The 27419-nt window shown below is 39.0% G+C and overlaps 1 protein-coding gene and 1 long non-coding RNA gene across 2 annotated transcripts; one reads left to right on the top strand and one right to left on the bottom strand.

The window, feature by feature from the left end:
• Positions 1-10067: 10067 nt before the first annotated feature.
• Positions 10068-25452, top strand: LOC140329240 (cystatin-F-like). Its single transcript, XM_072409404.1, has 4 exons — positions 10068-10224; positions 15644-15804; positions 15884-16000; positions 25282-25452. Exons 1-4 carry the CDS (start codon positions 10155-10157, stop codon positions 25402-25404), a joined length of 471 nt encoding a protein of 156 aa, XP_072265505.1. The 5' UTR covers positions 10068-10154; the 3' UTR covers positions 25405-25452.
• Positions 25453-25464: 12 nt separating this feature from the next.
• On the bottom strand, positions 25465-26960 carry LOC140329241 (uncharacterized). Its single transcript, XR_011920444.1, has 2 exons — positions 26473-26960; positions 25465-25631 (listed from the first exon to the last, which is right to left on the bottom strand). It is a non-coding gene; the product is annotated as an uncharacterized lncRNA (long non-coding RNA).
• Positions 26961-27419: the final 459 nt, after the last annotated feature.

The following is a 27419-nucleotide window of genomic DNA, read 5'->3' as shown; positions in this document are numbered from 1 at the left end:
TACTAAAAGGTGCCAAAAGTGAAACCAGACATACACCCAACATGGAGCACCTTATCCAAGAAGAGCTTATAAAAGAAACCTAAGAAGGGAAGTTTATCGAGATGATTTGTATGTATTGGTTGTTCCCAAATCTCACATGGGGCAGTGAATGCTTTATTGTATCTTTTTTATTGAATGTTACTATAGGAGGCTAGCCCTCCTTGTATTAGCACGGCGTATCACAATTCTGTCAGACTAGGCAAACAAATGGGGCAATATAAATCTAGGAAGTAACCATCCATAGTGCCCCCCCCCCCCCCAGAGAACAACCTCATGTCCCATTTGCTGAGTCCATGTGTGTCACAAAATATCGGTTTTCAAAGTGGAAAATACTTAACATATACTGTGCACAAGAAAAGCATAAGTTGATGACATGGGACTTATGCAAATGTGAATAACGATCTAAATAATAACTTTATTTTTAGCTGTTCAGTTTAAAATAAGTAATAAGCCTGCATAAAATTACCCAAAAAAGAAAAAGAAAAAAAAAGATCTATAATTTTTAAATAATACATTCGGGTTTCTATTCTCCACTGTGATTAATGTCAGGAAACTTGAACAGTGACTTCAAAACAAGGTTGAGTGTATCTACTGTTTCTTCTCTTCACTTTTATTGAACTTCTTAAAGCTATGGAAACGTCACATCACCTCCCACACTCCAAGGGAAAAGACAGTTCAGAGCACTGAAGAATCTACAGCAGTCAGAACGATGCATAAAAAAGCATTAGCATTAAAAAAATAAATAAATAAAAGCTCAAAGAGGAAAACTATTGTAAAGAAGCAAGCTTGCCCCCTGCAGGTTTAAATTCACATTATATTCTTTATTTATTTGATTATTTCCAAATGCATTTTTAAATAGAAGCAAATATAGCTTGGCCTATGTCAGTTGTATGTTTTCATGCCATTGAATATTATGTACGGTATATGTTATGGGATTTTGTTCAAGTTTGTAGTTTAAAGCACTGAAATAAACGCACTCTGCTTTAATCACATTTTCACAAGAATATTTGCTATGCTAGTCTCAAATTTAAAAGTGCTTGTTAATGTTATATTATATTTTCAGCAACAGATAAATTGCACTCCAGTTCATAGATTCATTTATAAGAGTTTGAGTTAAAGATTTAAAACGTAGGGCGTTGTCATTAGGGTATAGGTTTAGTTGATGAATTTAGAATAGGTCAGTAAATGTACGTTACTATGACCTTTCATTAGGGGTAAAGATTTGCTAATTGGGCTGGAATTATGGCCATGAGCCATAGGGTTCCTGTCTATGCATATCCTAAAAACAGTGATAGAATTCTGTAGCTGTTTCTTTGCCAAAGCCCAATGTGTCATTCATTGTCTCGGTGGAACAGCTTTTCTTTTTTAGGACCCTATCCCTAATGGCACCATCATTAAAAAACAATAATCAGAAGCTGGGGTGGGTTAGGTATGCTTTTCAAATTCCTAGATAAACAAATACGTGTCATACATACAGCACAGTTCTGTGAGCTCTTTACCCTGCCCTGGACTGCATCCATTATTTACTTTGTCTTGTAAATACAATGGACAAAGGGAAGGTAGCCAAGCTGACTGTGCATTCTCATAGTAGTGGTCAAGGCAACTTGGCTTATCATCATAATAGCCAAAGGGTTGTACATACTATTCTTTGCATATACTTATACAGAAAGTTGTTATAAAGATGCTAAATTAGATAGTTGGAGTCTCCCATCGTGCTATGGGAGTTGTTAAAGACTGGGGAAATACTCATAGACTGATAGTCATAGACTGAAGGTACTGTACATGAGACTATTAGACATCAATGCTTTTCCAGCCCTATTGCAAATAAATGCTTGCACAGTTGTGACCGCTTAAAAACGTTTGTTACATGTGATATTTGTTTCAGCAAGATCCATGATAAAATATAATCAGAACAAAAATGAAAGAATATGAGCAGAGCAGAAAAAAAGTGGATGTGAACCGTGAACAGGTTGGATTCCATGGTGCTATAGAGAATTAAATAAAATGTTGGTAGATGAAATGTGTGTGTGTCTTATAGCAATCATATATGTCATATCATATTTCAGTAATGAAGAAAGAACCTCAGCATGTTATAAAATTATGTCAATCCAAGCAAAATTGTAAAACAATCTACAACAGACTCTACCATGTCATTATTTATTTAACAAAAATTAACCTAAAATGGAGAAGCCATTAGTGAAAACATAAGCGCAGCCCATGATTGAATAGTTTGTAGAACAACGATAGCAGCAGTCAACTGCAAGAGCAGCAAATAACTTGTGTTTATTTTCTGTATGACTTTACAAGTCACGTCATTGTGGAGGAACTTTGTCCTATTCCTCTTTTCATTAAGATATTATGCACAGCTCGCTTAAGGTTCTGACACAGCTTTTCAATTAAATGGAGGTCTGGACTTTGGGCCATTACGACATCTTGATTCTTTTTTAGCTGTTCAGTTGTAGATTTGCTGGTATTTTGGCTAAGCTTTAGCGGTTACATTTGTCTCTAGAACAGTGGTACCCAGCCTTTTTTGTGGTACCCAGGCCGTAATGCAAACAAACATTAAAGATGTATGTTTAAAACTAGAATAGTTTTCACTTAAAAATGAATTAAATTGAAATGTTTTTAGTTACTGTAACACCACACCAAATAAAAGAAATAACAAATCAAGAATTTCTGCAATGGATATTTCTGGAGAAATGCAATTCATGTGACCGATAGCCAAGGGGTATCGATAGCCTACATCTCCCCATTCCTGAGAAATCAGGGTTCACAGAAGGAAAGTGGCCAGATATGTGTGACAGGGTAGCACGGTATGATAGGAATAGTTTTTCTTATCTTGATATGAATTTATGAAATTTTAGGGGGAGTTAGCCACAAGAGTCCCCCATTTATCCTACATTTTAAAATAGCTACAGCTCCCCTTTCTGGAGAAATTGCATTTCAAAGAACATAAGCAAACAGCCCCGAGCCAGGGTTCTATGGCATAAGGAAAAGGGTAACTGCACCACAACCTGAATGCAGTCTTCAAGTCTTGTGAAGTTTAAGGGGAACCACAGTGCACAGACAGTTGGGAGTACCCTAATGTTCATTGCCATGAGAGTGGCCCCTAGGGGTTCCCCAATATGCAAACTCAATTTCAGGACACTAGTCTTGAAATAGCCCCACGTAATGTGAAAATGTCCCTGATTGTTGTTAGGTTTTTTTTGCTTGTGACCCCGTATCTGGCAACTTGTTATGGAGGGCTTAAATTTAGTTTAGTAGCAGCTCCCAGGGTCCCCCGTATACCCTGAAAATTTCACATTTCTATTACAATCAATGAAGGACAGCTGCATGGACACAGTATTATCTCACAGTACTAAAGGTGGGCGGGGAGCAGCTCCCTCTCCTGGCAACATGATCCTGATAGAGTGAACATAGGAGATGCGTGGACCCCATCGCCTGCAAAACAACAAGCAGAGAGAGCAGAGAGGAATTGAGGAGAGGGCCGTATCTGACAGCTCCAAGGGATGGATGAGGCCTGGGGGCCATAGGTTGGGCACCTTTGCTCCAGAATATTTGGTATACTAGGGAGAATATGGTTAACTTATCCTGTGGGCCTTAAAGGTTGAACAGTTTCCACTTGTAAATAATCTCTTTCACTGCAGAATGATAGACCTCAAATTATTTAGAAATCTCAAATTATTTAGAAATGCCCTTAAAACTCTTTTAGATTCATGGGAAGGAACAATTGTTTCAGAAAGATCATTGCTGAGGTCTTTTCTTTTTGGCACTCTGTTAGCACACACCTGAATGCTCCACACCAACAAACTGACAGACTTTCTTTTATAGAGGCGTTCACACTTGCTGATGATCAATTATTCAAACGTGTCTGATTAGCAGCCCCTGGGTGCTACTTACCCTCCTAATTCCTATGAAAGTGGTAAGAATGTGCCTGATTTTTTCCAAACTCATTCTGCTTTTTGAAATAGTCTTTGTTAAATAAATAAGGACATATATAAAATATGTCATATGTTGTTGTTCATCTGAGGTTATATTTACCTAATTTTAAGATCTGTTATAGTTAATATGATTTTTATATGTCCTGATATACAACACCTCAGAATTGAAAGGAGGTGTACTTTCTTTTTCCCATGACCGTATATATTACATACAATATATGGGATATATACATTGTTATTTATCCATTTGCCTGGAATTTAGCTGTAATAACACATGCTCAGTTAAACTACAGAAGCCCTGTTGTGTACATTCTAGCAAGTAATCTTTGTCTTTTCAGAAGATCAAATATGACTTTAAATATGTATCGCGGGCACAAAGCAGCCGGGGGCATTTGCACGCATACTGTTCTCACTAGTTAAGTATTCATTTGATAACTCAATTACTGCTGTTGGCATTAAAGCCCAGCAGGCACTTCATTAACAATTCAATATATGGGTCATTAGATCTTGCCAAGGCTTGATTTGACCTATGATGTGTCTGTATTACAGTCCTAAAATGGAAATTACACTTTATGACAGTATTCATTTCACAAGAGGATAAAAATAGGGAAGCTTGTTTGACAAATCCAATGTACCTAACATGGTAAAAGTGGAATCCTTCATTGTTTAAAGTCACAACGAGAAAGTCAGCAAATAAAAAGAATTACTTTAGAACAAGCTGGAGGCCAAGCGTGCAACTGATAAACGCTAAAATATGTTAGCTCAGCAATGAAACATTATAACCAGCCACAAATTTAGGTAGACTTTTCGGAAGTAAATGATCTGGCAGCATCTCTCAGGCATTGATGGGTGTAGTCAGACTTTGTTCCTCAGTACTGAGCTACATAATGCATGTATTTCATCAAATCCGATTTGGTCTCAAATAGGAGCTGGCACTACAATTTTATTTGGGAGGGAAACCCTATTACAGACAAAATACGATACAAATGCAGCTCAGTGTAGGAGGGCTTATGACAGCAAAACCATAGGATAAAATAAACAAAATATCTACTCATCTGCTCCTCAAGCTAGGGGGTGGGTTGGTAGGTGCTGGCCGCTAGGGATAGGGAGGTTAGGGGGGCAGTTACCACCAGCTGACTGATGTAAATTTCAAATAACTAAACATGAGTAATCCGCTACCAAACAAGGTACCCTTTAATGAGTTCCGTAAGCAAACATTTACATTTTTAGTGTTCTATCAACAGTCAGCCTTTTTACCAAGCAGCAGCCTCCCACAGCAGATTGCGTACGGAAGACACTCTGGCCGGTGCTTGGGGGTCATATACCCAGTAATTTCAGTCTCACAATGCTACATAACCTCCCGCACAGATGACCACCCAGTGATTGATCCAATATGGGACGATATGGGACGAGAGCATAGACAAAGCCCCTTTTCCAAATCTGGTAACCTAATCTTGTCACTGACTGGTTACCCGCTCTCGCAAACATTACAATTTTCAGGACAAGATTCCCTGCCTTCTTCCTTCTCACCTTGGTAGTGTCCAGTTCATTTAAAGCTTTCATCTTTTCTGGATTTCTACACTACATACCATTCATCTAGCCCTTCACCTAGCAACATTTTATGACACCTGTCCAACTGATCTCAAAACTTTCCAAAGTAAAACCATCATTCTGCACATTTTGCTCCACGTTCAAATATTTTTCCTATAGTATTTTACAACCCGAATCATCTTAAATCTTCGTTATCAATGTTACCATCATTTTGCACATTATTTTCACTATTAGAACTATCAGTTTGCATAGTCTACATCATATTTTCAAGGTAGCACAATCTATCAACATTTTTACTAATATCACTGCACTACAAGCAGCTTTTGAATTTTCTTGCTTGGTACCTAAATACATTTTGTCATTTACCAGATCTGCAAGCACAGTTTTAACTTTACCACCAGTTTCCATGCAATGTTTTTTTGCTGAGCAGGTTTTTTAATCCTATCTCCTTTATACCCCTCTGTACCGCTGCATTTTTTAAGCCAGATTCACTATTACCACCTAAGTTCTCTGACAGGGTGGGTCTGTTTCTTGGATCAATATCCACAATGATCAAACTGCTCATAATTGTACTCAGGACAAAGACATTAGTTTATAAATCCTCCCTAGATATCTCATTATCAAAAAGGGAAATTATTTTCTAAGTTTGCTTACTCTTATTTAGGGTTCTACTGAACCCAGTGATCAAGGTGCTTACCATTTGCTAGGGGGCTTTCCATTTTTGCCAAAAGTTCTTTTATACTGATGTTGCGTCTGCTTCCAGGTGACTGGAATTAAAGTACATGTCATCATTTATCAAGGGGGTAAAGTCCAATTTCAAAGTTAATATCACCTAATTTATCTGGAACTATCACTTCCCGGTCTACATTACTCATATTACACAGAACAAAGCTGTAAATTAAAAATATCTTTCTTCAGCAGCATGAAAATCAAAGCTTGCTTTTCATAAGCAGTAATGTAACAGAAAAACACAAGCTTCCAGTATAAAACTGTCCAAACTGGCAAAAGGCACTTACAAATTAGACAAAAATCAAAGTTTGTAGTTTCCACTGCAGGGGTACTTTTCACTGTGGTCCAGTCCTAACTCTAAACTATGATAGTAGCTCCCCACGCCTGTGTATTCACATCAACTCAGGTAACTCAAGCTCCAACTTCATTTACCAGTCTGAAATGTACACTGGATTTTATTATCATTAGCAGGGTGTTTCCTAGCTGCTCTCGATTTCTGGTCTGGCAGAGGAAAGGAATGATTGGCCCACTCATAGTTTCCAAGACACTCCGGTCCTTGGTCCCAAATAAAGTGCTGCAAATCTGCAGGACCACAATTACTCACATTCTTATCCAGGCCCTTTCATTCCTTTCCCAGATAAAATAGAAGGAGATGCTGCTAAATACTCACAGTTATGCCTCACATACCTCACAATGCTAATATATATATATATATATATATATTTATTTATACATATATATACATATATACACACACACATACACATACACTTACAAAGTGTGTAGCTGACTTACTGCTGCATCCATAGGTAAGACAGTATGGGAAAAATATTACCCATTTTCTACCTTAGTTTGGAAATAAAGTCCCAATGCAACTAAGGAAAAGGTAAAAGAAAAAAAAATTGAAAAGCAATCACCACAGAAAGTGCACATAAAAAAAGATTAAATAAAGGAACTATATGTCAGTGAAAAGATAATAAAAGCAGTACAAATCTCGGGTAACAAAAAAGTATTGATAAGATACCAACTGAATATTTTAAAACAGCAGGTAAAAAAGAGTTTACTTAAATTACAGTAGGTAGGTTCTAAAATTATAAATTCTAAAGAATGGCAACTGAATATCCAGCAAGATAGCCAATTCAGCCATTGATTATGTGCAGAGCATAGGACAGTAGTCCTACTAGATTGTAAGCTCTTCGGGGCAGGGTCCTCTCCTCCTGTATCACTGTCTGTATTAGTCTGTCATTTGCAATCCCTATCTGTCATTTGCAATCCCTATTTAATGTACAGCGCTGCGTAATATGTTGGCGCTATATAAATCCTGTTTAATAATAATAATAATAATAATAATAGTCCTAAAACCTCACTGAAATAACAAAATCAATGCACTACAGTACTTCTTTCATCTAAACCCACACTAAAACCACACATTACCACCCTAAAACACCTTGGTATCAAATTGGATCAACAAGCAATAGGAAAACCTATCAAATTCTTCTTGACTTTGTTATTTGATTTGTCAACAGGCATTTGATCAAGTCAAGCATGACATTCTAGAAATACTCCTAAAAGGGCTGTGTGTAAGAAAGATATAGCCACTATCTATAACAGCAAAATGAAGATGGATACCAACTCAAAATTGCCATACCAGTGAAGAGAGGCCTGTGCCAAGAATATAATCTGTCTCCACTGCTCTTTATCATGTATGCAGATGAAACATTTAGGGTATTTGTGAAGGTGTTGACGTTCCAGAATATAAATCCAAGAATACCATCATACATGAAATAAACTGTGTAGACTATACCTTCTTTCCAAAGATTATAAGGAACACCCCAAGGAAAATTACATGCTTGGAGTGTGATGCTACACAAGGATCTTGAAAGTTATCTGGATGTACAAAGTCCCAAATGAAGATGGCCTAAAAAAAAAAAAAGTCAAAACCATTTCTATAGAATTTAGTAATAAAGAAAAAAAAATCATTTTTTTTCAGCCACAGCACAAAATAGGTCTGGAGGGTTGGGGCTCTGGAGAGGAGCTATACAAGATTGTGGAAGAGAAAAAAGCATAAAAAGGGAAGACATAGGAAGAGTGTGGTGGATGGAGGACATTAAAGAAATGACACACAGTTGGGATGTAATGCAGTTCTGCTGTGACAGCAATTGAAGAGGGCACCCTGTTTGATGCTGTGTTAGCCCTTACTGCATAGGTAGTGTTGTATATGGGATACCTGTGAATGTATGACCAGGCCTGTCCATGCACAAATGAAAGTGAGAGACTATCACTAGATGGATAGCTGTTTGCTAGCTCTACTCCACCTATTAAAAAAGAAAAGCAGGTCAGACAAGCTTAAAATAATTAAAAACATGCATCTTTGCAAGCTTGTTTCAGGTGTAAGTCAATGTGAATGTGTGCCAAAATTTATACAGCTTCTTTATTCCAGTTACATGGAAGACTAAACTGGAATATTAAAAAACACAATATTTGTAGGGATGAGCGAGAATTCCTCTGGACCCATCAGAAGTTCCAGGAAATCATTACAGGAGGATTCCCAGGTCGCATTTATTCGTGCAGCCCTGGAAATCGTCCTGTGTGCGATCCCCGGGCACTAGAGGTTAATTAACGCAGTGGATTCCCAGGGCTCCATTCATTCATGCAGCCATGGCTGCAATCATTGATCAGCACAGCCTGCAGGACTTTGAAAATGAAGGAAAATTCTATCTCGATCTGCGAAATTACACCGGACGCTCTCGCTTACAATTTCGGTGAGCGAGAACGGCCGAATTCATCGCAAGATCGAGTTTAATAATCTCACTTGCTCATCCCTAATTATTTGGTCTAAGGTAGTGGTCTCCAACCTTTTCAGACCTACGGACTACAAATATTCGATTGATATAATTTACATTTTGTAAAACCCAGAAGGAGTTGCTAGAACGCTCAAACTACCAGAACAGAATAAACTATGGTGGGGAGACCCCACTGTTGGAATGATCAAGATATATGTAGGAAAATAAGAGCTGACACTCCCAATAGGCTTCACCTATACCTAAAGTTCACTTTTTATTGGATGGATTCTTTTTTTGTTTTGTTTTTCCAGCCCAATGTCACTAGTCGCACAGCAGTCACAGTTGTTGCAGAGTGTCTGTTGTTGCATGTTATATTTAGGTCCCTAGGAAAGAAACTTTTAGAGATATACCTTTTTTCCTATATTTCTCATTTTTACCATAGTCTCAATAAATTGCTTGTTATTGTACTACTGTGAAATATATTTTTTTATAATAGGTGCACAAATATTAAGCATTGTGGTATTACATGTATTTATTAACTTTCAGAGATCACTGATATGGCTGGCTCATAGTTGACATGTAAATCAGACACAAATGTCTGGCACAGGTCAACCCCTAGTTGCAGCCTCCCACCTTGTGATTTGGTATAAATGTTACAAATATTCCAATCTGATCACGGAGCTATGGGGGACTACGGAAATACTTAACTGCTGCAGCAAATTGATGACATCATCTTATCTTAGGAAAGGGTACTGGATGACAATATATGGACTGTTTTTTAAGGACAAAAGGTGGAGCTTTATTAAGAAAATATACATTTGCTTTGTATTGGGATTATGCTAGCATCTAAATTTACGGTATATGATATATGTGGAAAATCAATCAAACATACTTTGTGCATATTTCTACTGTAACTGTATTGATGAGTAGTATACATGTGCCCTTTGTTAGTGATAAACCACTAGAAACAGGAAGAGTACTGTTAAAAAAAAAGAAAATTTGTAACCAATGAGTTCCTTCTCACAGATCAACTCTTCTTCCTGTTAAAGAAAATTATCAAGTCTGATCACTGCTGAATTCTCATCATTCTCTTCTCTATGAACACGACATCATGACTGCTTTGCTGAGTTTGGTCATCTTGTTAATGTTAGGAGCGAGAACTCAAGCCGAGACTGACACTGGTAGGCATATAAATCATTTCTGTACATCTTTGTTTTCTATAGAATTGCAGGTTATTTGCATTATTCACATACTGTGAAATGTCCATACAATTGGTGAATGCTCAGTTTGTCGCTCATTACATTTGTACTGGTTATGCCATTAGTGTTATGTCATTTACATAGATAAACTCAATGGATAGATTAGATAAAAGTTGCACAGAAAGCAGCAGAAACTAACCCAGCTGGGAAATACTGCAGAACATTTCTGTCTTGTCTGCTTTCTGACTGGTATTCTTTAAAGATGACATCTAGGCAGATATAAAAGACACAAATAATGCAGCTCTGTATGCATTAATAAATCATTGGATGTATTTTCATTTTATTAAGTAATGGAAGTACCTAAAAGTGATTTGGTATCAGTGATAGGAAGACACTAGGTATCTTACCTACTTTCTTAATTTCCTTAAGTGTACCTGGCACTGCACCTTTCCTCATCCTTCAGCACCCCTCTGTACTATACCTTACCTGCCCTTTGCACCTGCACCTCACTCCCAGATCTGTGTTATGACTTTTTTTTCCAGTGTTCTCTGTCTACTGTACCCCAGCTGCCCCTTTACTGTCTCCCCAGCACTGCTCCTCTATTATGCCCCCGTGTACATCATCTTTACTTTTAGTGTTACCCCAGCACTTTTCTCTTTTTTTTTGTCTCTAATGACCCCCACCCTTCCCCACCAACAGTTGCTTCTCTACTCCTTTTCTGCCTCTTGCACTTCCTATGCACCAAAATTTTTCTTCCCCCCACTGTTCCCCTGCCCTTCTCCTCTTTTGTTTTCAGTCTTACTCTGTACAGTTACTCACTAGGGATGAGCGAGCGAAATTTTCAAATTCGATCTTGCAGCGAATTGGGACGTTTTCGCTTACCGAACATGTGGGTGAGAACAGCCGGTGTAAATTCAGCCGTTTATCCAAGAACACAGAGTCCCGCGGCTTTGCTCATCATAAATGAAAGCAGCTGTGGGAATCATCCTGTGCACGATCCCCGGGTACTAGAGGTTAAAATGGGCTGGCCCTCATTTAACTTTCAGTGCCCCGGGATCGCGCACAGGAGGATTTCCACAGCTGACTTGCAGCCGCGCCACTCCTCCTGTAATGATTCTTCGATCTTCCGTTGGGTCCGCATAGTCGTTTCAACGAAATTTCACAGACCCATCCGAAGTTCGAGGAAATTTTCCAAGAATGTCAAAGGCATTCTCACTCATCCCTATCCCCCAGGGTACCACAGAACCTCTTCTTCCCTCTGCCTCCAGTGTTCTCCCTGTACTATAGCCCACAAGCCGCCAAAACTGATTCTCTATGCTGACACTATTGCTACAATTCTATGGTACCCCACCTGCCCCTCCACTGTAGCACTGCTCCTCTATTCTGCATCCAGCACCCTCTTGTTGCATGCTATACCTTCTTGTTTCCCCTCCACTCTTCCCCTCATTTGCCTCTAGTGTTGCCCTTGTACTGTTCCTTATTCCCCCAGTGTACCCCAGCACTTCTCCTCTACCTCCAGTCTAAATGTACCATACCCCACCTACCCCTCCAGTGTCTCCTATTACTGCTATCACTTCTGCCTTTAGCACCATCTGCACTGCCCCTCACTTCTGGATCCAGCACCACTGTACTGTACCCCATCTTCCCCTCCATTATCCACAAGCTCTGTTCTGTTCTTTTGTCTTTAGTGTTCCCCTGTACTGTGACACATTTGCAAAAGAAGAATAAGCAGCAGTTAGTTTTCACACCTAGTCCTAACACTTAGCTATTGGTAATGCTTTGCGTAACATAATGTGGTTTCCTTTTGTGGTGAGGGGTCTTTTTTTGCTCTATACCATTTACGTGCAGACAAAACAGAGACACGCAGGGTTTATGTTCTGCTTAATACATATTTTTGAAGGAACACAGAAAGGGGCATTCTTATAAGTATTACCAACAGTAAAGTAGTGATAACATTAAATTGGTTTTAAGATTTTTGTCACTTTTTACTTTAAAATTATATCATTTTGTGGATTGGATTGCATTAATGTAATGTTTAACCTAATTTTTTTTTTTTATGTGACTTTCATTTGACTAGCCTAGCCTGCCACATATTGATTATTGTATTTAAATCAGACCTATGTTATTCACATTTGTAACATTATATCAAAGGGTGGCTATGCTTTTCTTTTACATTTTTTGTGGAGGTTCCCTCTCTTTCCATCTTTACCACTGAAGGGGAAGCCCACAGCCATGTTGGCACAACACACCCCCATTTTGCAGACTAAGTTACACTAATACACAAAAAATGAATGGGTAATCAAAGAAGATTTTTTTTTCACAACTACTTTTCTTTTATATTAGCTTTTCACAATAACATATTGAATAATTTAGAGGTTGGATGAAAAGTCTAAAGCAAATTAACACTTTTTAATGGCAAATGGTTTATGTTATATGACATTTCTATAGTGTAGGGTAACATTTAAACATAAGGGTCTATTTATAAAGCTGTGAATCTGACATTACTGAAACATTCCCTGGCGGAGAATTTCCCAGGTCCATGTGGAATTTTTTATGTGTTTCAATAGCAGTAACTGATTCTCCACCAGGGTTTGTTACAGTGAATGGCTTTATAAATGGACCTTGTGGTCTCATAAACGTTTTGTAGACAGTTTAAAAAAGGCAAAATATAAGCATTGCGCAAAGCACAGACTGTATTCTGCATGCATGATAATGAATAATGTTTCCAGGCAAAAACAGATTCTCAAAAATTTACCATATATATAGAAAAATTTAAAAATCCACAACCCAATTAGGATGCCATGATGTAATTTTGATAGATGTAAGTGTATTAAACAGGATATCCAGAAAGAAAGCTACTTCATGTCACGTGACATGTTTTGCAGACTTTATCTGCTTCTCCAGACTTGTTTTCCAATCTCACAGTAATATGCATAGCTACAGAAAGTGTAAAACATATCAAATGCTGATTTTGACAAATGAGGGAAAAAAAAGAGTCTGAAGGAGGGACAGTTCCTTCAAATCAGGAACAGTTGGGAGGTATGTCAGTTCAGGGGATTTTGTAGTAGTACCTCCTGCGTAAAAGCTTTTAGAAGGAACTGGAGTGGGAACTGCAGAAAGTTATAGAATTAAACTGCCTTTGTTCCACATTTAAAGGCAGGGAAATGGACTGTATTGCTGTTAGCTAAAACCAGAATATATATATATATATATATATATATATATATATATATATATATATACATGAAACATTGTGCAATGATTATGTTTTTTAATCAATATTTAGTTCACTCTACAATATTTAGTTCTACTCTATGACACAATACTAGTTGTGTTATTAGGGCGATGCATAAATGGGATCTTCACTTACCACCTCTGATTGCTTCAGAATTGAACACTTACCTTCGATCCTGCAGATCAGTCTGTCCGTCAGGAGGTTTCTTCCATCGTGTCCCACGTCGTTCCGGTATTCATATTTGGCCTGGCGCAGAGGGAGCGTCAGGCGCCACCATCTTCCTGGTTCTTCTTCCTACGTCACCCGATCTCGCACTGTGCAAGCTTGAGATGAGGTGACAGAAATTGGGAAAAACTTGCTGATCTCACTGCGCATGCGTTGCACTTAAAAAAACACACACAAACAAACTGAATTTTAACTTTAAATAAAAGTCTTGTCTACCCTTTTAATGTAAAGTGAAAATTCTGAGTTTAGGTACGCTTTAAGGGATACTCCTGGAATGGTTTTATGGTATTTCTCATGTTATTGCTAATATTAAAACTTTGATTTAACACAAAAACTTCTTGATAATGGGCAACACGGTAGCTCAGTGGTTAGCACTCTGGCCTGTGCAGTGCTAGGTCCCTGGTTCAAATTTTAACCATTTTAAGACATTATCTGCATGGAGTTTGCAGGTTCTCCCTGTCTTTGCATGGGTTTCCTCCAGTTTCCTTACACATTGCAAAAACATGCAGTTGGGTTAATTGGCTTCCCCCCAAAATTGTCCTTAATCTGTGTTACTGACATGTGACTAAGGTAGAGACATTAAGTCGCTTTTGAAGGACAGCATGTGACATGACTAGGGACTTTGTAAAGCGCTGCGGAATCTGACGGCTCTATATAAAAACTGTATCCTTTTTTGCATTAAAATGATTGATTGCATTTGTTGTCTCTGCTAACCCTTGCAAACCATGATGTATCTAACTCTTCCCCTCCTCAACTGCCATAATTGAGAGTTGACTTTTTGGTAACTTTTAATTAGGTGTATGGGAGAAACCATTAAAAGTTTACTATGGTGGCTGCAAAGTCCAATATTCTGGACTTGTCTGAATAAATCAACAATGTCAACCTACAATACAGCAAATTATGTGACCACTAAAAAATGCATCCAGTCAACTGTTTTTAACATTTTTCTGTAACATACACTGGCTATTGACATGTGGACTCTACATTTCTCCTGCTAATATAATTTATATAACTCTGCAAACAAAGCAGGAGGGTGTCCAGTGATCATGGGCAAGGATGCATGATTTTACTGTTCTGCCAAATAACATTGCATAACATACCAATATCTGCCCGGGAAATACTCCATTTGCATTTTCACTTCAGTCCACCAATATTACATATGCTCTTTGGACAATTGTAAGCTGTGTTTAGAATTAAAGATTCAGAGAAAAATTTGCACATATTATTGAACAATAATTACAAATTTTACTACAATGTATTTTAAACGTATCCTAATTTTTTATTTTAAGCAATATTTACTAATAGTTGCCTTTCCCACACTTCAATGTGATAACATAAAAAAAAAAAAATCTTCCATTTATATTACATTATTTTAGACCCAGTGACATCATTATTGTTTTCCTGTGCTTTACACGCTGTAGGCAGATGATAGCGGGTGGAAGGGGCCAAAAAGGTGCTGTGCAAAGCCTTCTTAAAATATAACAGCATCCTGCCCACATGCAATGTTTAACCTCCATGATTAAAAAGAATGCAATCCAGTGAAAGAAACGTATGGGCTTGATATATTTGGCTCGGGAGGAAAGGGCTAGATGATGATGGGTGCACATTTTCAGAAGCTGTATGTAGTGAAACCAGACTAACCATATCAGTACAGAAGAGCAGACTATACAATTATGCAAGAAAAAAGGTAAAGTGATCATATATCAAAATGTATCCAAATCTGCCCAACCACTTCCTCACCCTGAAACACCTGCCTGGGGAGCAAGTGTACATTAAATGCCTTGTTTTGTAATCACCCTAAAGCAAAATGAAAATACTGATTATGAATGCATGTAATGAAAATTACGCCAATCTAGCACACAAAAAATATATTTTACAATCCATTTAAAATAAAGTTTTATTTCTTTTTTGCAATTATCCAGTATAATATTTTCATTGCAGACATTCAACCCACTACACTGGACCCTGGGTTCCCCAAAAATGCCAGCACAAATGACCCCGAAGTCAAAAAAGCAGTAAGAATAACTGTGTATGCATATAACAACATGTCCAATGATGCTTTCCTATTTAAAGACCAGAAGATAGAGAAAGCGATGATACAGGTGAAAAAATGATCCTAATTATGTATAAGACTAAATTATTATGTTATAAGCAAAGTCAGTATATACATTTTTTGTGCAGGTTGTGAAAGGTATAAAATACATGCTGAGGACTAAACTAGCAAGGACAGTTTGTTACAAGAGCATGAAGGACGTTTTGGATGAGTGTGCCTTCCAACCAAGGAAACCACTGAAGCAGGTAAGCTCTATCTTTTAGATGGATATAAAAATCAGAGGGGTGAAAAGGGCTTTTTATAGTAATTAATTACATGTTAGTTGCGGTAAAAAAGTAGACCAGATGTTGGACACTGTATGAAAGAGGAAAATTTTTTTTCATTTATTGCATAACGATAATATAAACCCTTGAAACAGTTTGTAATAGCTTTGGCATTTGGTTTGTAATAGCTTTGGCATTACCTTGCTGTGGTGCTCCATTCTATGGTGTAATTGCTAAAGCAAATTTATATATATATATATAAAATCACATATACTTAAATAAAAAAAAGGTACCTTACCTAAATATACCTGAAAAAAAAAACAGATAAAAAACTACATTACTTCCACATAGCCCCCGATTCCACTATACTTGGCCTCAATTAGGTCCCCTGCCATCCTGGAATCCTCCTTTGTCCCTGTGCGGAGGAAGCACTGGGTGCCACCATCTTCTTCTTTATTTCTTTTAGCTGTGTCACCCAATCTTGCACTGAGCAGACGCTAGATCGGGTGATGAGGCCAGCTGTAACTAAATCCTACAGGCCATGCGTGAGATTGGCTCTTTTATTTTTTTAGTGCCTGAAATGCCCCTTCTGTGCATGCCCAAAGCCTCCTGGGATATGTAATGTAGATATCCCAGGAGGCTCTGTGCTCCCATTCAGTTAGGAACAGAAGGGGGTAAAAAAAAAAACACACACACCTTTTTACCTAACCCTTTTATATAAAGTAAACATTTTCGTGGTAGGTCCACTTTACCTTGTCTCAGACAGACAAGAGTTTGTGAAAAGTTTTACATAATGACACGGGACCATCTAGTAGCCTGAATATAAACTGAAATTCCTCTAGTATACTCGAGTATATATATATACACACATATGAAAAGTAATTTTCTGGTTATTGGTACTGGTCCCTTGAAGCCTACTGTTGGCTCATCGGCCCAGTAAACCAACAGTAAGGTGCAAAAGGCAGGAGGAGATGGTCAGGAAAGTGGTCTGTATGCAGGGGTGAGATATGGCAAGCTAGCTTTTTTTAAATTGTATTTTATTGAAAATTTTTCAACAAGGTTACAGAAATAAAAAAATAAGAAGTAACAATAAAGTGCAATAACATAACAAAAAGAAACCTGAGGAAAACAGTTGTGAGGCAAGCTAAGAAAGGCCTGGAAGTGTTGGAGGGCAGTTAGCCTGGTCCATATGTAAAGTAGCATAAAATACACAAAGCCAATAGACAGTATAGAAATTATTCATACATCTGTGAATGTTATCCCAAACTTGCCTTGTGCATATTGAACATCAGACAAAAGTGAATGAATACATGTGTCAATTATAATAATGATGATATTAAACAACGGAGGAGAACACATTTAATGAGACGAACACAGTCAATCCGAAAACCAAACTAATGGAAAAAGAAGGAGAGGGAAGGGAGGGGTACAGAGTAAGAGTGTGGCAATAACATAGGTCATAAAAGACAACTGAGCATAATAATGGTCTTAGTGGTCTTTTCCACGTTTTTTCAAAACTGTCTATTGTGTTTCTAAGGAGAGATACTCCAAAAGACGTACTTCCTGAATCCTTTTGTATGGAGCCTCCATGGAAGGGGGCAGAACAGCTTTCCACTTAGAGGGAATCAGTGTTCGTGCTGCCACTAAAATATGCCACACCAGTTTGCAAGAGAATTTGGGTAGTGTCCTAAAAGGTTGGCCTAAAAGGTGAGTTAGAGGATCTAGGGATATCTGCAGTTTGACCACCTCTGAAAGCAACGTGTTAACCCATGACCAGTATCCTTTAATAATGGGACAGAACCAGAAGATGTGCTCCGGGGTGCCTTGGGGGTCCCTACAACACCCAACAGGTGGGATCTGTGCCCGGGAATAGCCTTTGGAGAACTTCCAGAGTGTGATGCCATCTGAAAATAATCTAATAACCAGCCACTCATCAAAATCCAGAGTCTGTCCTAACACCTCCTCCCATTTTAGCATATATTTGAACTTACCTGAATTCTAGTGAACTGACAGGTGCAGGAGGTGGTATAAAGACGAAACAACACCCTTGGAGTACGGGCCCTCCGCGCACAATCTCCCAAAAGAAGTCATGTTCTGGAATTTGTCCGAGGGCTGGAGGGCAAGGATAAAATGTCTAATTTGCAGGTATGCATAAAAGGACGTACAGGGGAGTTCAACCTTATCACAAAGCTCTTCTAAGGTATATAAACGTTTCTCAACCGGATGTAGCAAATGTCTGATTTGAAATAGGCCTCTTTTGTTCCAAGGTCCTGACATTTTTGGGGGTGTAAATAATAGATGTCAGCCTTGAGGCCTTTGATAAGAGACCATATCTACCCTTACAAAATCTCCAGAGGTTCCTTGTAAAAACCATGGGTGCAGGAAGGTCATTGTCAGCCAGTAAGAGGGATGAGCTCCATAGCATAACATTAGGGTGTGCAGGAGCAATCCAACTCTCTTCGAGATACCTACAAACACTGGGTGAATGAGGCGACGTCCACATTGGTATATACCGCAAGTAGGCTGCTAAATAATACTTGTGTAGGTTAAGGGCTCCCATACCCCCTAAATCTCTAGCTGTGCAGATTATGTGTTTTGCAAGTCTGTTATTATTATTATACAGTATTAATATATTATTATTATATATTAATATATTATTATTATATATATATACATATATTATTATTATATATATATTATAATATATATATTATATAAATAATATTATTATTATACAGTATTAATATAGCACCATCATATTACACAGCACTGTACAAAGTCCATAGTTGTGTCACTAACTGTCCCTCAAAGGAGTCACTAACTGTCCCTCAAAGGAGCTCACAATCTAATATCCCTACTATAGTCATATGTCATTAATGTAGTCTAAGGTCAAACTAGTGGGAAGCCATTTAACCTAACTGCATGTTTTTTTTTGGGATGTGGGAGAAAACCGGAGTACCTGGAGGAAACCCACGCAGACACGGGGAGAACCCGCAAACTCCATGCAGATAGTGTCCTGGCTGGGACTCGAACCTAGGACCTAGCGCTGCAAAGGCCGGAGTGCTAACCCCTGAGCCACTATGCCTCCTATATGCACAATTTTAGGAAATCTGTCTGCAATTTCTTTATTACCCGGGTGGTACTCAAACTGGCAAGGTCTCAAACACATCTCACAGCAATTTGGGTGGGAGCATCATCTTTAAGGCAGCTATACGTCCCAGTAAAGACAGGTGGTAATTTTTTCATTTACTTAAGAGAGACTGTAGCTCTTGGACCAATGGTGGCAAATTGTGGGAGTACAGCTGATTATATGTAGAAGTCATCTGGACCACCAGGTATCGAAGGGATAGGTCACTCCAAGCAAAAGAGTAGGAGGACCGCAGAGCCGATACCTGTGCGGGGGACTTGTAGAAAGGTAAGGACTCCGATTTCAATGCATTCATTTTGTAACCTGACACCTCACCATAAATACGCAGTTCCCTCCAGTTAGAGTCAAAAGAACATCATCAGCATTTTAATGATATTTTATATGATTTCTCTTTAATGGGCACTCCCATAATGTTGGAGTTAGATCTGATACAAGCTGCTAGGGGTTCAATACATGTGGCAAAGAGCAGGGGAGACAGGGGGCACCCCTGTCTGGTACCGTTTCTGATAGAAAACAATGAAGAGGAGGCATAAAGTAGTTTAACCAATGTTGAGGGGCATTTATAAAGCGATTTGGCCTGCACAAAGGGCTCAGAGAAAACCATTTTGTGTAAAGTAGAAAACAATGAATGGCCAGCTAAGGCGGTCAAATGCCTTTTCTGCATCTAGGCTAAGTACTAATGATGGTGTTTTCCTCTTGTTGATAATGTGAATATTATAAACAACCCTTCCAGTATTATCACTAGCGTGGCAAAAAGGTATGAAACCAGTCTGATCACCATGGATGCAAGAGGGGAGGAATTTTGACAGCCTGGTAGCCAAAATTTTCGTAACGTTCCTCAGATCTGAGTTCAAGAGTGCTATGGGTCTATAACTTGAACAATGTATTGGATCCTTACCTGGCTTAGGTAATACAGTGATGTATGAAGCCAGCATAGACGGGGGAATTGGATTTACTGTTCAAGAAATCATTAAATAAAGCCAGTAGATGTGGGAGAAGATCTGGCAAAAAGGTTTTATAATATAGGTAGGGCAACCCATCCGGACCAGAGGCTTTAGCAGAGGGCAGCTGTCCAATAGTTTTTGAAATTTCATCTTCAGTAAAAGGGTTATTAAGCTGCTCCAAGTATTCTGGTTTTAGTTTGGGGAGGTCCATACTTGCCAAATAGGAATCTAAGTTCAGTTGCAAATCTACCCCAAGAAAACTTTGGGTTTGGTGTATCGTTTGATAAAGATTTGTATAATAAGCCTCAAATCACGAGTCAATATGGGAAGGGTCATATCTCACTACCCCACCCTCATCTTTCTTAGCCACAGGAGAGGCGTTAGCTTGCAAATCCCTCAATTTGCGAGCAAGTAAGGTGTCTGCTTTGTTGTCCTTGTAATAGTATAATTGGCAGGTTCTCTGCATCATCCAACTAACCCTCCGTAAATCCAGGGCCCGCAATTTAGACTGAAGGGTAGTCAGTTCTCGTAGAAGGCCCAGAGACCGTTTATGAACATATTTCGCCGCAATGCATAAAGCATGTATTGTGATGCTCCCTAAAAACCATTCTTTGGGCCTCCCAAAGTGTAGATGTATGCACCACTGAATCTTTGTTTTCACGAAGGTAATGTTGTATTCCAATAGTAAGCGCTGATTTGGTACCTTCATTTTTAAGCAAAAAATCATTCATCCTCCAGTGGCAAACCCTTGCTGGAGCAGGGGAAAAAACAATCTAGCGTAATTGGAGCATGATCAGACCAGGTTATGGGATGGATCTCAGAGGACACGCTGTTCCGTAGCAGCGGGAGATTAGTGTAAATATAGTCGATTCGCATATGGGTGCAGTGAGGAGGGGAGTAAAAAGAAAACTGCTTCCTTGTGGGATGATGAATTCGCCAATTATCATAAAGCTGGTGTCTGCGAATCAGTTGTCTGAAAGTTCTAGAGTGCTGCAATACCTGCAGGTGGGGGGGAGCATCATGGAGGGTAAGTCTATCTTGTGTTGATGAGAACGTTAAGTTAAAGTGCCCGTCAACAACCAAATAGGTATAGTCAAACTCCTCCAGATATGTTAATGTTTTAGAAAGAAATGGAGTTTGGCCCACATTCGGAGCCTATAGATTACATGGGGTGAGGGGTACATCCTGAAAGGTACCATGTAGAATGAGGAATCTGCCCTCTGGATCTACAATAAAAAAGGGACAGTATAAATTTAAAGGAGGGTTTCAGAAGAATAGCCACACCAGCTCTTTTCTTACAGGGTGAATTAGCCATAAACACCTAAGAATAGAGTTTAGAAGCAAAGTTAAAGGAGCCTGCACTGTCAAAATGAGTCTCTTAAGAGGGAGACACCTAAATTCTCTAAGGGCCAGCTTCCATTTCGTTTTGGAGTTCAGACCTTTAACAATAAATGCCATTGTAAATATAAAGGATCCAGGAGGCAGCCGCCTCCCCCTTAGCAGAACAGGACAATCAGAGGTGGGTGGCCCAGGTATAGCAAAGCAAAGCGTCACACTCCAACGGGAAACCAGGATGCAGGGTGGGAGCAGGGGTGTGCAAGAGGGGAAGAGATATAAAAAAGAACCAAATAAAGGGAATTATTCAGTAATCTTTAAGTTGCACATCAGGAACCAAGAAAGGTCTGACAAGCGCCGGTCAAAACAAAATCGTTTGGTGGGTGAACATACCCTCCTAGAGAGGCAGAAGGCCTGGAGGGCCACAACAGAGGAGCAGTTGAACCAAAGACAAGTCATCATTATTTCATAATCACTTACAGTGTCTCAGCACTAAGGAGAGCTCATCGCCCCGCCCAGCACAAGCCGTTTGCGGCGCTAAGCTCCCCCCGAAGCTGCAATATAAACGAGGAACATAGCATTATACCTAAATAACTACCTAGGACAGCAGCAGCATAGTAGTCACATGATAGGATACTTTGATGAGGACACGCAAAGCCTGCCAAGGGGGAGAGCGTGGGCGGGGGGGCCTCAGGCCCCCAGCCTGGAGGTTTCGGACAATCAACACCCAGGTTATTACAAAAGGTAACAAGGTCCTCCAGATAACGAAGCGTGGGCGTTGTTCCAACTTGGCGTGCAGAAAGGGTGAAAGGGAAACCCATCTGTAGTGGTTACGATTATCCCTGAGCACGGTCATTAGCGAACGTAGTAAGCGACGTTGTTGCAGGGTGCCATCAAATTCAAGATTGCTGATGTTCCTAGCAGTAGCCATGATCTCATCTTACAGGTCAGCATTGTCCAGTTGATATAGGACATCCGGTGGTCTGGGCGCTGTGCTAGGTTGCCTGGAGGTTCGGAAGGCCCTGATGATTTTAATCTCTCTGGCAGATGGACGCCCCGGTACACGGCTGAAAAAAGCTTGTAAAACCAGCATCAAATCTTGTGTCTTGAGTGGCCTCCCGGATCCTGTAATTATTCCTACGACTTTTATTGTCCAAATTCTCAATAAGACAGTATAGATACCTGAATTTTTGGGAACTTTCCAGGGATTTGTGTGTGAGGGTCTCAATGTCTCCTTTAGCCTGCAGATCATTATTAGCAGATCAAGTAGGGCCCTTATTTCCGGTCGACAAGTCGCCTGCACTTCAGTGACCAGATTTTGAAAATCCGCCTTAGTGGGCAGAAGCTGGAGATACTGTTGCCATGGGAGATGTGAGTGCTCATCTGAGGAAGAGTACCCCCTGGTATATTTTCTGGAGGGTTCTGGAGCCCCCAAGTTCATGTGGGTGGATTCCTCCCTTCCGGTGTCATTTGATGGTGCTGGGGGTCCTGCAGAAGAGGAGACCACTGTGGCATATAGAGGGGGGCCTGATGCAAGAGACCTTCCAGATCCCTGGGCCGGGATGCTGTGCGCAGGAAAGGAAACCCCCTGCTTAAATGCCGCTGGTGTCATCTCGTCTAACTGGGTGGGTACTGGATCTGGGGACCGTTAAGGAGCCCGGTGGGGAAATGCTGCAGGGGAAGAGGAGCCCGCTGAGTGAATTTCATGACTCACCGGACCCGCCGCAGGAGATCTCAGGAACCGTGGAGAACCTGGATCCCGCAAATAGGAGAATCCCTCCGCCTGTGGAGGTGAGTGTCCATCTGGTCTGGGGAGCCCAGTGTGTCTGGCTTCTTGTCCACTCATCCTGTCGGCACGTGGTGGGGAAGCGAGTCAGCGTCATCTTGGAGGTCAGAGAAAAATCCGATTGTGATTCAACAATATAAGCCCGTATAAAGGGCTGATTTGCGAGGAGCTGTGATGCTGGGGTGGGGGGAAGCTTCCCCACTCTTGCCTTGTGTGCTTTGCCCATAGATGGCAGAGAAAGAGCCCGGATTGCTGCAGATCGTGGCCGGCGCTGACAGAGCACAGAATCTAAGCGGCCATCTTTCAGGCCCCCAAAGCCACTCCCCCACAAGCTAGCTTTATTTAATTTTATCATGCTTTTACTTCAGTAGGCCTGAACATATTGGATTCTTTGCAATCTAAAATGGAGATTACAAGATTTACTTGGTCTCCATGTATTGTCATTACATAATTAGTTTTGCAATCAGTATTACCGGTATATCACATCATTATGATAAATGTTACTACGGTATACAACCCTATACATCAATCAGCAGCAGATTATAATAAAGGGAGAACTGGTGGCTGCTTGGGGCTCCATGGAGATGCTAAGCACACCACGTGCTTCACTGCTCTTCACAATTGGTGAAATTCAGCTTTACATCTCTTTATATTTTTTTTAGGAGATAATCAACCATTGCAGCCTTTGTATTCTTCCTTTTTTATACAAAATAAGCATGTACTTTCCTTGTACCTGAAAGCCTTATTTTGCGTATTATCTGCCACCATAGTATGAGTAATTACCTAAGCACATACCTCTCTCTATACAACTACATAGGATCTTTTTTCTTATTCAAAATAATGGCAGAAATGTAAAAGTCTACGCCTTTTTTTACATAAAACAACAATATAAGCATTTTTTGTAAAAGTTACGCCTGATACTTTTTTATATCCTTGAAAAATTGGAATTTGGAGTTAACATCCTAGGTTGGATTTTGAAATATTTAATTTAGTTTTAACATTTATCATGGAGTAAAACAAAGAAGCACTGTGTCTCTTATTCTTTCTCATTTTGGAGATATATGTATTTTTAAGACATGTTACAATTTGAGGCTCACTCATGGCAGGTTCTCTTTGCCAAAACTTGTTCCATCCCAAATGATTATGTCAAAATATAATAGGAATATTTGAGGGCAATTCACAATATAAGGTACCTAGAGTAGTTACCAACCCTAACTGGATGACATCTAATTAGCATAACCACTCTGTATCAAAAGCAACCCTATGTTCTTACATTTAAAATATCTGTTTTAAATTTGTATTCTTTGTTGCATCCCAGTACTGCTGATCTCATGCAGCCCTCTTTCAGCCACCTAATGGTCCTGATTTACTAAAGCTTTTCAAGACTTGAGAAGATAGATCACCCAGGTTTTCCCATAATAATATATATTCTCCAATTGTGGAGAGCTTTAATAAATCAGGCCCAATATCTACATGATTGCAATTCAGTGATCATTGCATGCTATTTCTCAAGGTAGACTTTTTGATATGAAGAACAATGGAGCATGTCTGTATAATGAGTGCAAAATCAGCCACTTGTAATCTCCTTTAGAAGCCTATGTGACAATGCAGGAGCACAATTAGGGGACAAACGTGTGGTCTTAGGATAGTTCCTAAACAAGAACCTTCATTAAAATATGGGATCCATCAAACTGGTTCATTTTATATTGCACACTGACACATACTGTACAATGTACAAAAATTACAGTGCAATTAGACCTTTTGTGTCCGTTGGCAGTCCATTCAAATTTTTGCCATGGGTTTCTGTGATTTTTATTTGGAGATAACCCCTGTATTGCTTTTAATTACCTGACAGACAAAATGTTTTTGTCTGTTTCTTGTTGGGGACAGGAACCAGAACTTTAAAAAATTACTTTAAGAAAATCATAAAGGTAAGTCAGATTTGGGTCAGATTTGAATTACTATGAGCTGTTGCATATTAAATCATATTTCTTGGCATGATGACCTTTGGTATAATATAATATTTTAATCAAGTTGTCTTTCTGTTTAGATTTTAACATGCTACTCTGAAGTGTGGAAGATTAGCTGGCAGCACACTGAAAAGGTATCCTTCCTGGAATGTTCTCAAGATGCTTCTTCTCAAAGACCTCCAAAACACAGAACTTTTCTTTAGAGCTTTTTGATCTGTTGTCATAATGAAGAAAAAAAAGTTGTAATGTTATGAGTACGTGTGTGATTCTTCAAAAAATCTTTATTGGCATAATAATACATGGTACAGAACAGCAACTCCACAACATTTCGAAAAAAAAGAAAATTAGGTAGACAAGCCAGGACCCACCATCACAAGGTGTGTGAAACCGCTAGTGTCATTCAGATCGTGCAAAGGAAGGCCCAAAAAACCTACAAAAAGGACAGAAGAAAGGCATTTGTTAAAATATCATTGATTCAAGATACTGAAGTTCTAGAAGTTGTACAATATATGTACTTTAAAAATCAGCACAGTATAGGCTTGTGGTCACTACATTTTCTGGACTAGGACTTTGTGAAAGAACTAGTATAGGTCCAGGTCATTTAGCCCTAAACTTGGTATGGAAGTGGGAAATTGTAATACAAAGACTAGCTAGTCAATGGGGGTAGCACTAGATCATTTCCCAAGAAAAGCAATGGCTTTTGTTTGTATTAATGCTCATAACAGTGTCATAGTGCTGCACACAGATTTGACACAAAATGCACATGTGACCAGTATACAAATTATTTAAAAAAAATATTATATATATATTATATATTAGAATCAATAAAATATCCCACAGAGCACACATACCACAAAATCAAAGCTACCAATTAGAGATTAACTTGTTTAAGTTTAATTGGTAGATATATTCTAATTATTTGCTTTAGAATAGTTCTTTGGCAGTGTGTGGTAACAAACGAGCAGTTGTGACAATTCATGGCCATTGCCAATAACTATGACATTACAGGAGTTCGGTCTACCACCGCCCCCCCCCCCCCCCCCCCCACACACACACACACACACACACTTTCCTCTAATATTCCAGGTTTCCAATAAGATACGGCATATCCAGATTATTTCCAGCTGTATCTGATAAAACACTGCCGTTTCTTGGTATGCACAAATCTTCCCTTATACTTAAGTATACGTTTGTGAATTCCATGACTAAACAGCTTCAGCTTGGCAGGGTTATTCTGACATTTTGTTTCCTTAATAAATTATTTTGTAAACCTTATTAAAATGTCTCTACACGTCTTGTTTTCAGGAGATTCAGGAGATCATTGAACAGCAGTTAAGATTTTCACCCAAATAAACCTGTAATCATTTTACAAAAAACAGACATTTGGTTTTTAAACTTAGCCCATTTGGTATATGCAGTGGTAAAAACAAAAAGGTTACACCCTCATTTAGGTTTATTTTACTGTTTGGGTCTATTCAGTAGACTCGTTCTATTATTGTGGAAGAGCTTAAAAATATAGTACATGCGAAAAATAGGAGGTCACCTAGGATATTAATGATGTAGTAGCCAACCCTTTATTAAGTCAAAGTAGAAAAAAGTAGAAAAGAAACAGGGTTTTTTTTGGCAACAATTAAAGTGAATTTTTCAAATAAGTACAGAGTGGGTGACATACATTTCATTAAATCAGTAAAAGAAAAGCAAAGATGGTAAAATCACAATTAAACTTGTAATTTAAATCTCATTTCTTTTTGTTAAAAATATTCAAACAAACCCTCAGCACACTTCCTATTTGTAGTTCTTGTTTGCAGCTATAGTGCTGGCTGAAAATAGACTGAAAGTAAGTAAAAAATATCAGTACTGGACATGGGATGACATCTTTTAAAATGCTAGGGAAAAAAAGTCTAGAAAAAAAGTTTGCTGTTGCTTGGATTATCTAGAAATATTTGAAAAAGGTAACGTATTTTAAAAGTATGTTTATTTTTCAGGGAAACCGATGTACATTTTACTGTTCCTAAGTACAAACAAGTTATTTATTGATTGACCATTTTTGACAGTTTGGTGTAAGGAAATCACAAGTGCATGGAGCAGGCATGCCTTGGGACAATTTGCAGCCTTTAATGAAAAGGAAATGATTTGCACAGAACCCTCACAGACGGAAGTATCAATGCAGATAATTTATCACAGTTTTTCAATCACGTTTTTCCTCTGTAAATGACTT

Source organism: Pyxicephalus adspersus, chromosome 4 (genome assembly GCF_032062135.1).
Source record: "Pyxicephalus adspersus chromosome 4, UCB_Pads_2.0, whole genome shotgun sequence".
Classification (NCBI taxonomy): Eukaryota; Metazoa; Chordata; class Amphibia; order Anura; family Pyxicephalidae; genus Pyxicephalus; species Pyxicephalus adspersus.
Note: the sequence above shows the minus strand (reverse complement) of the source record. Positions and strands in the feature narration are given on the sequence as shown.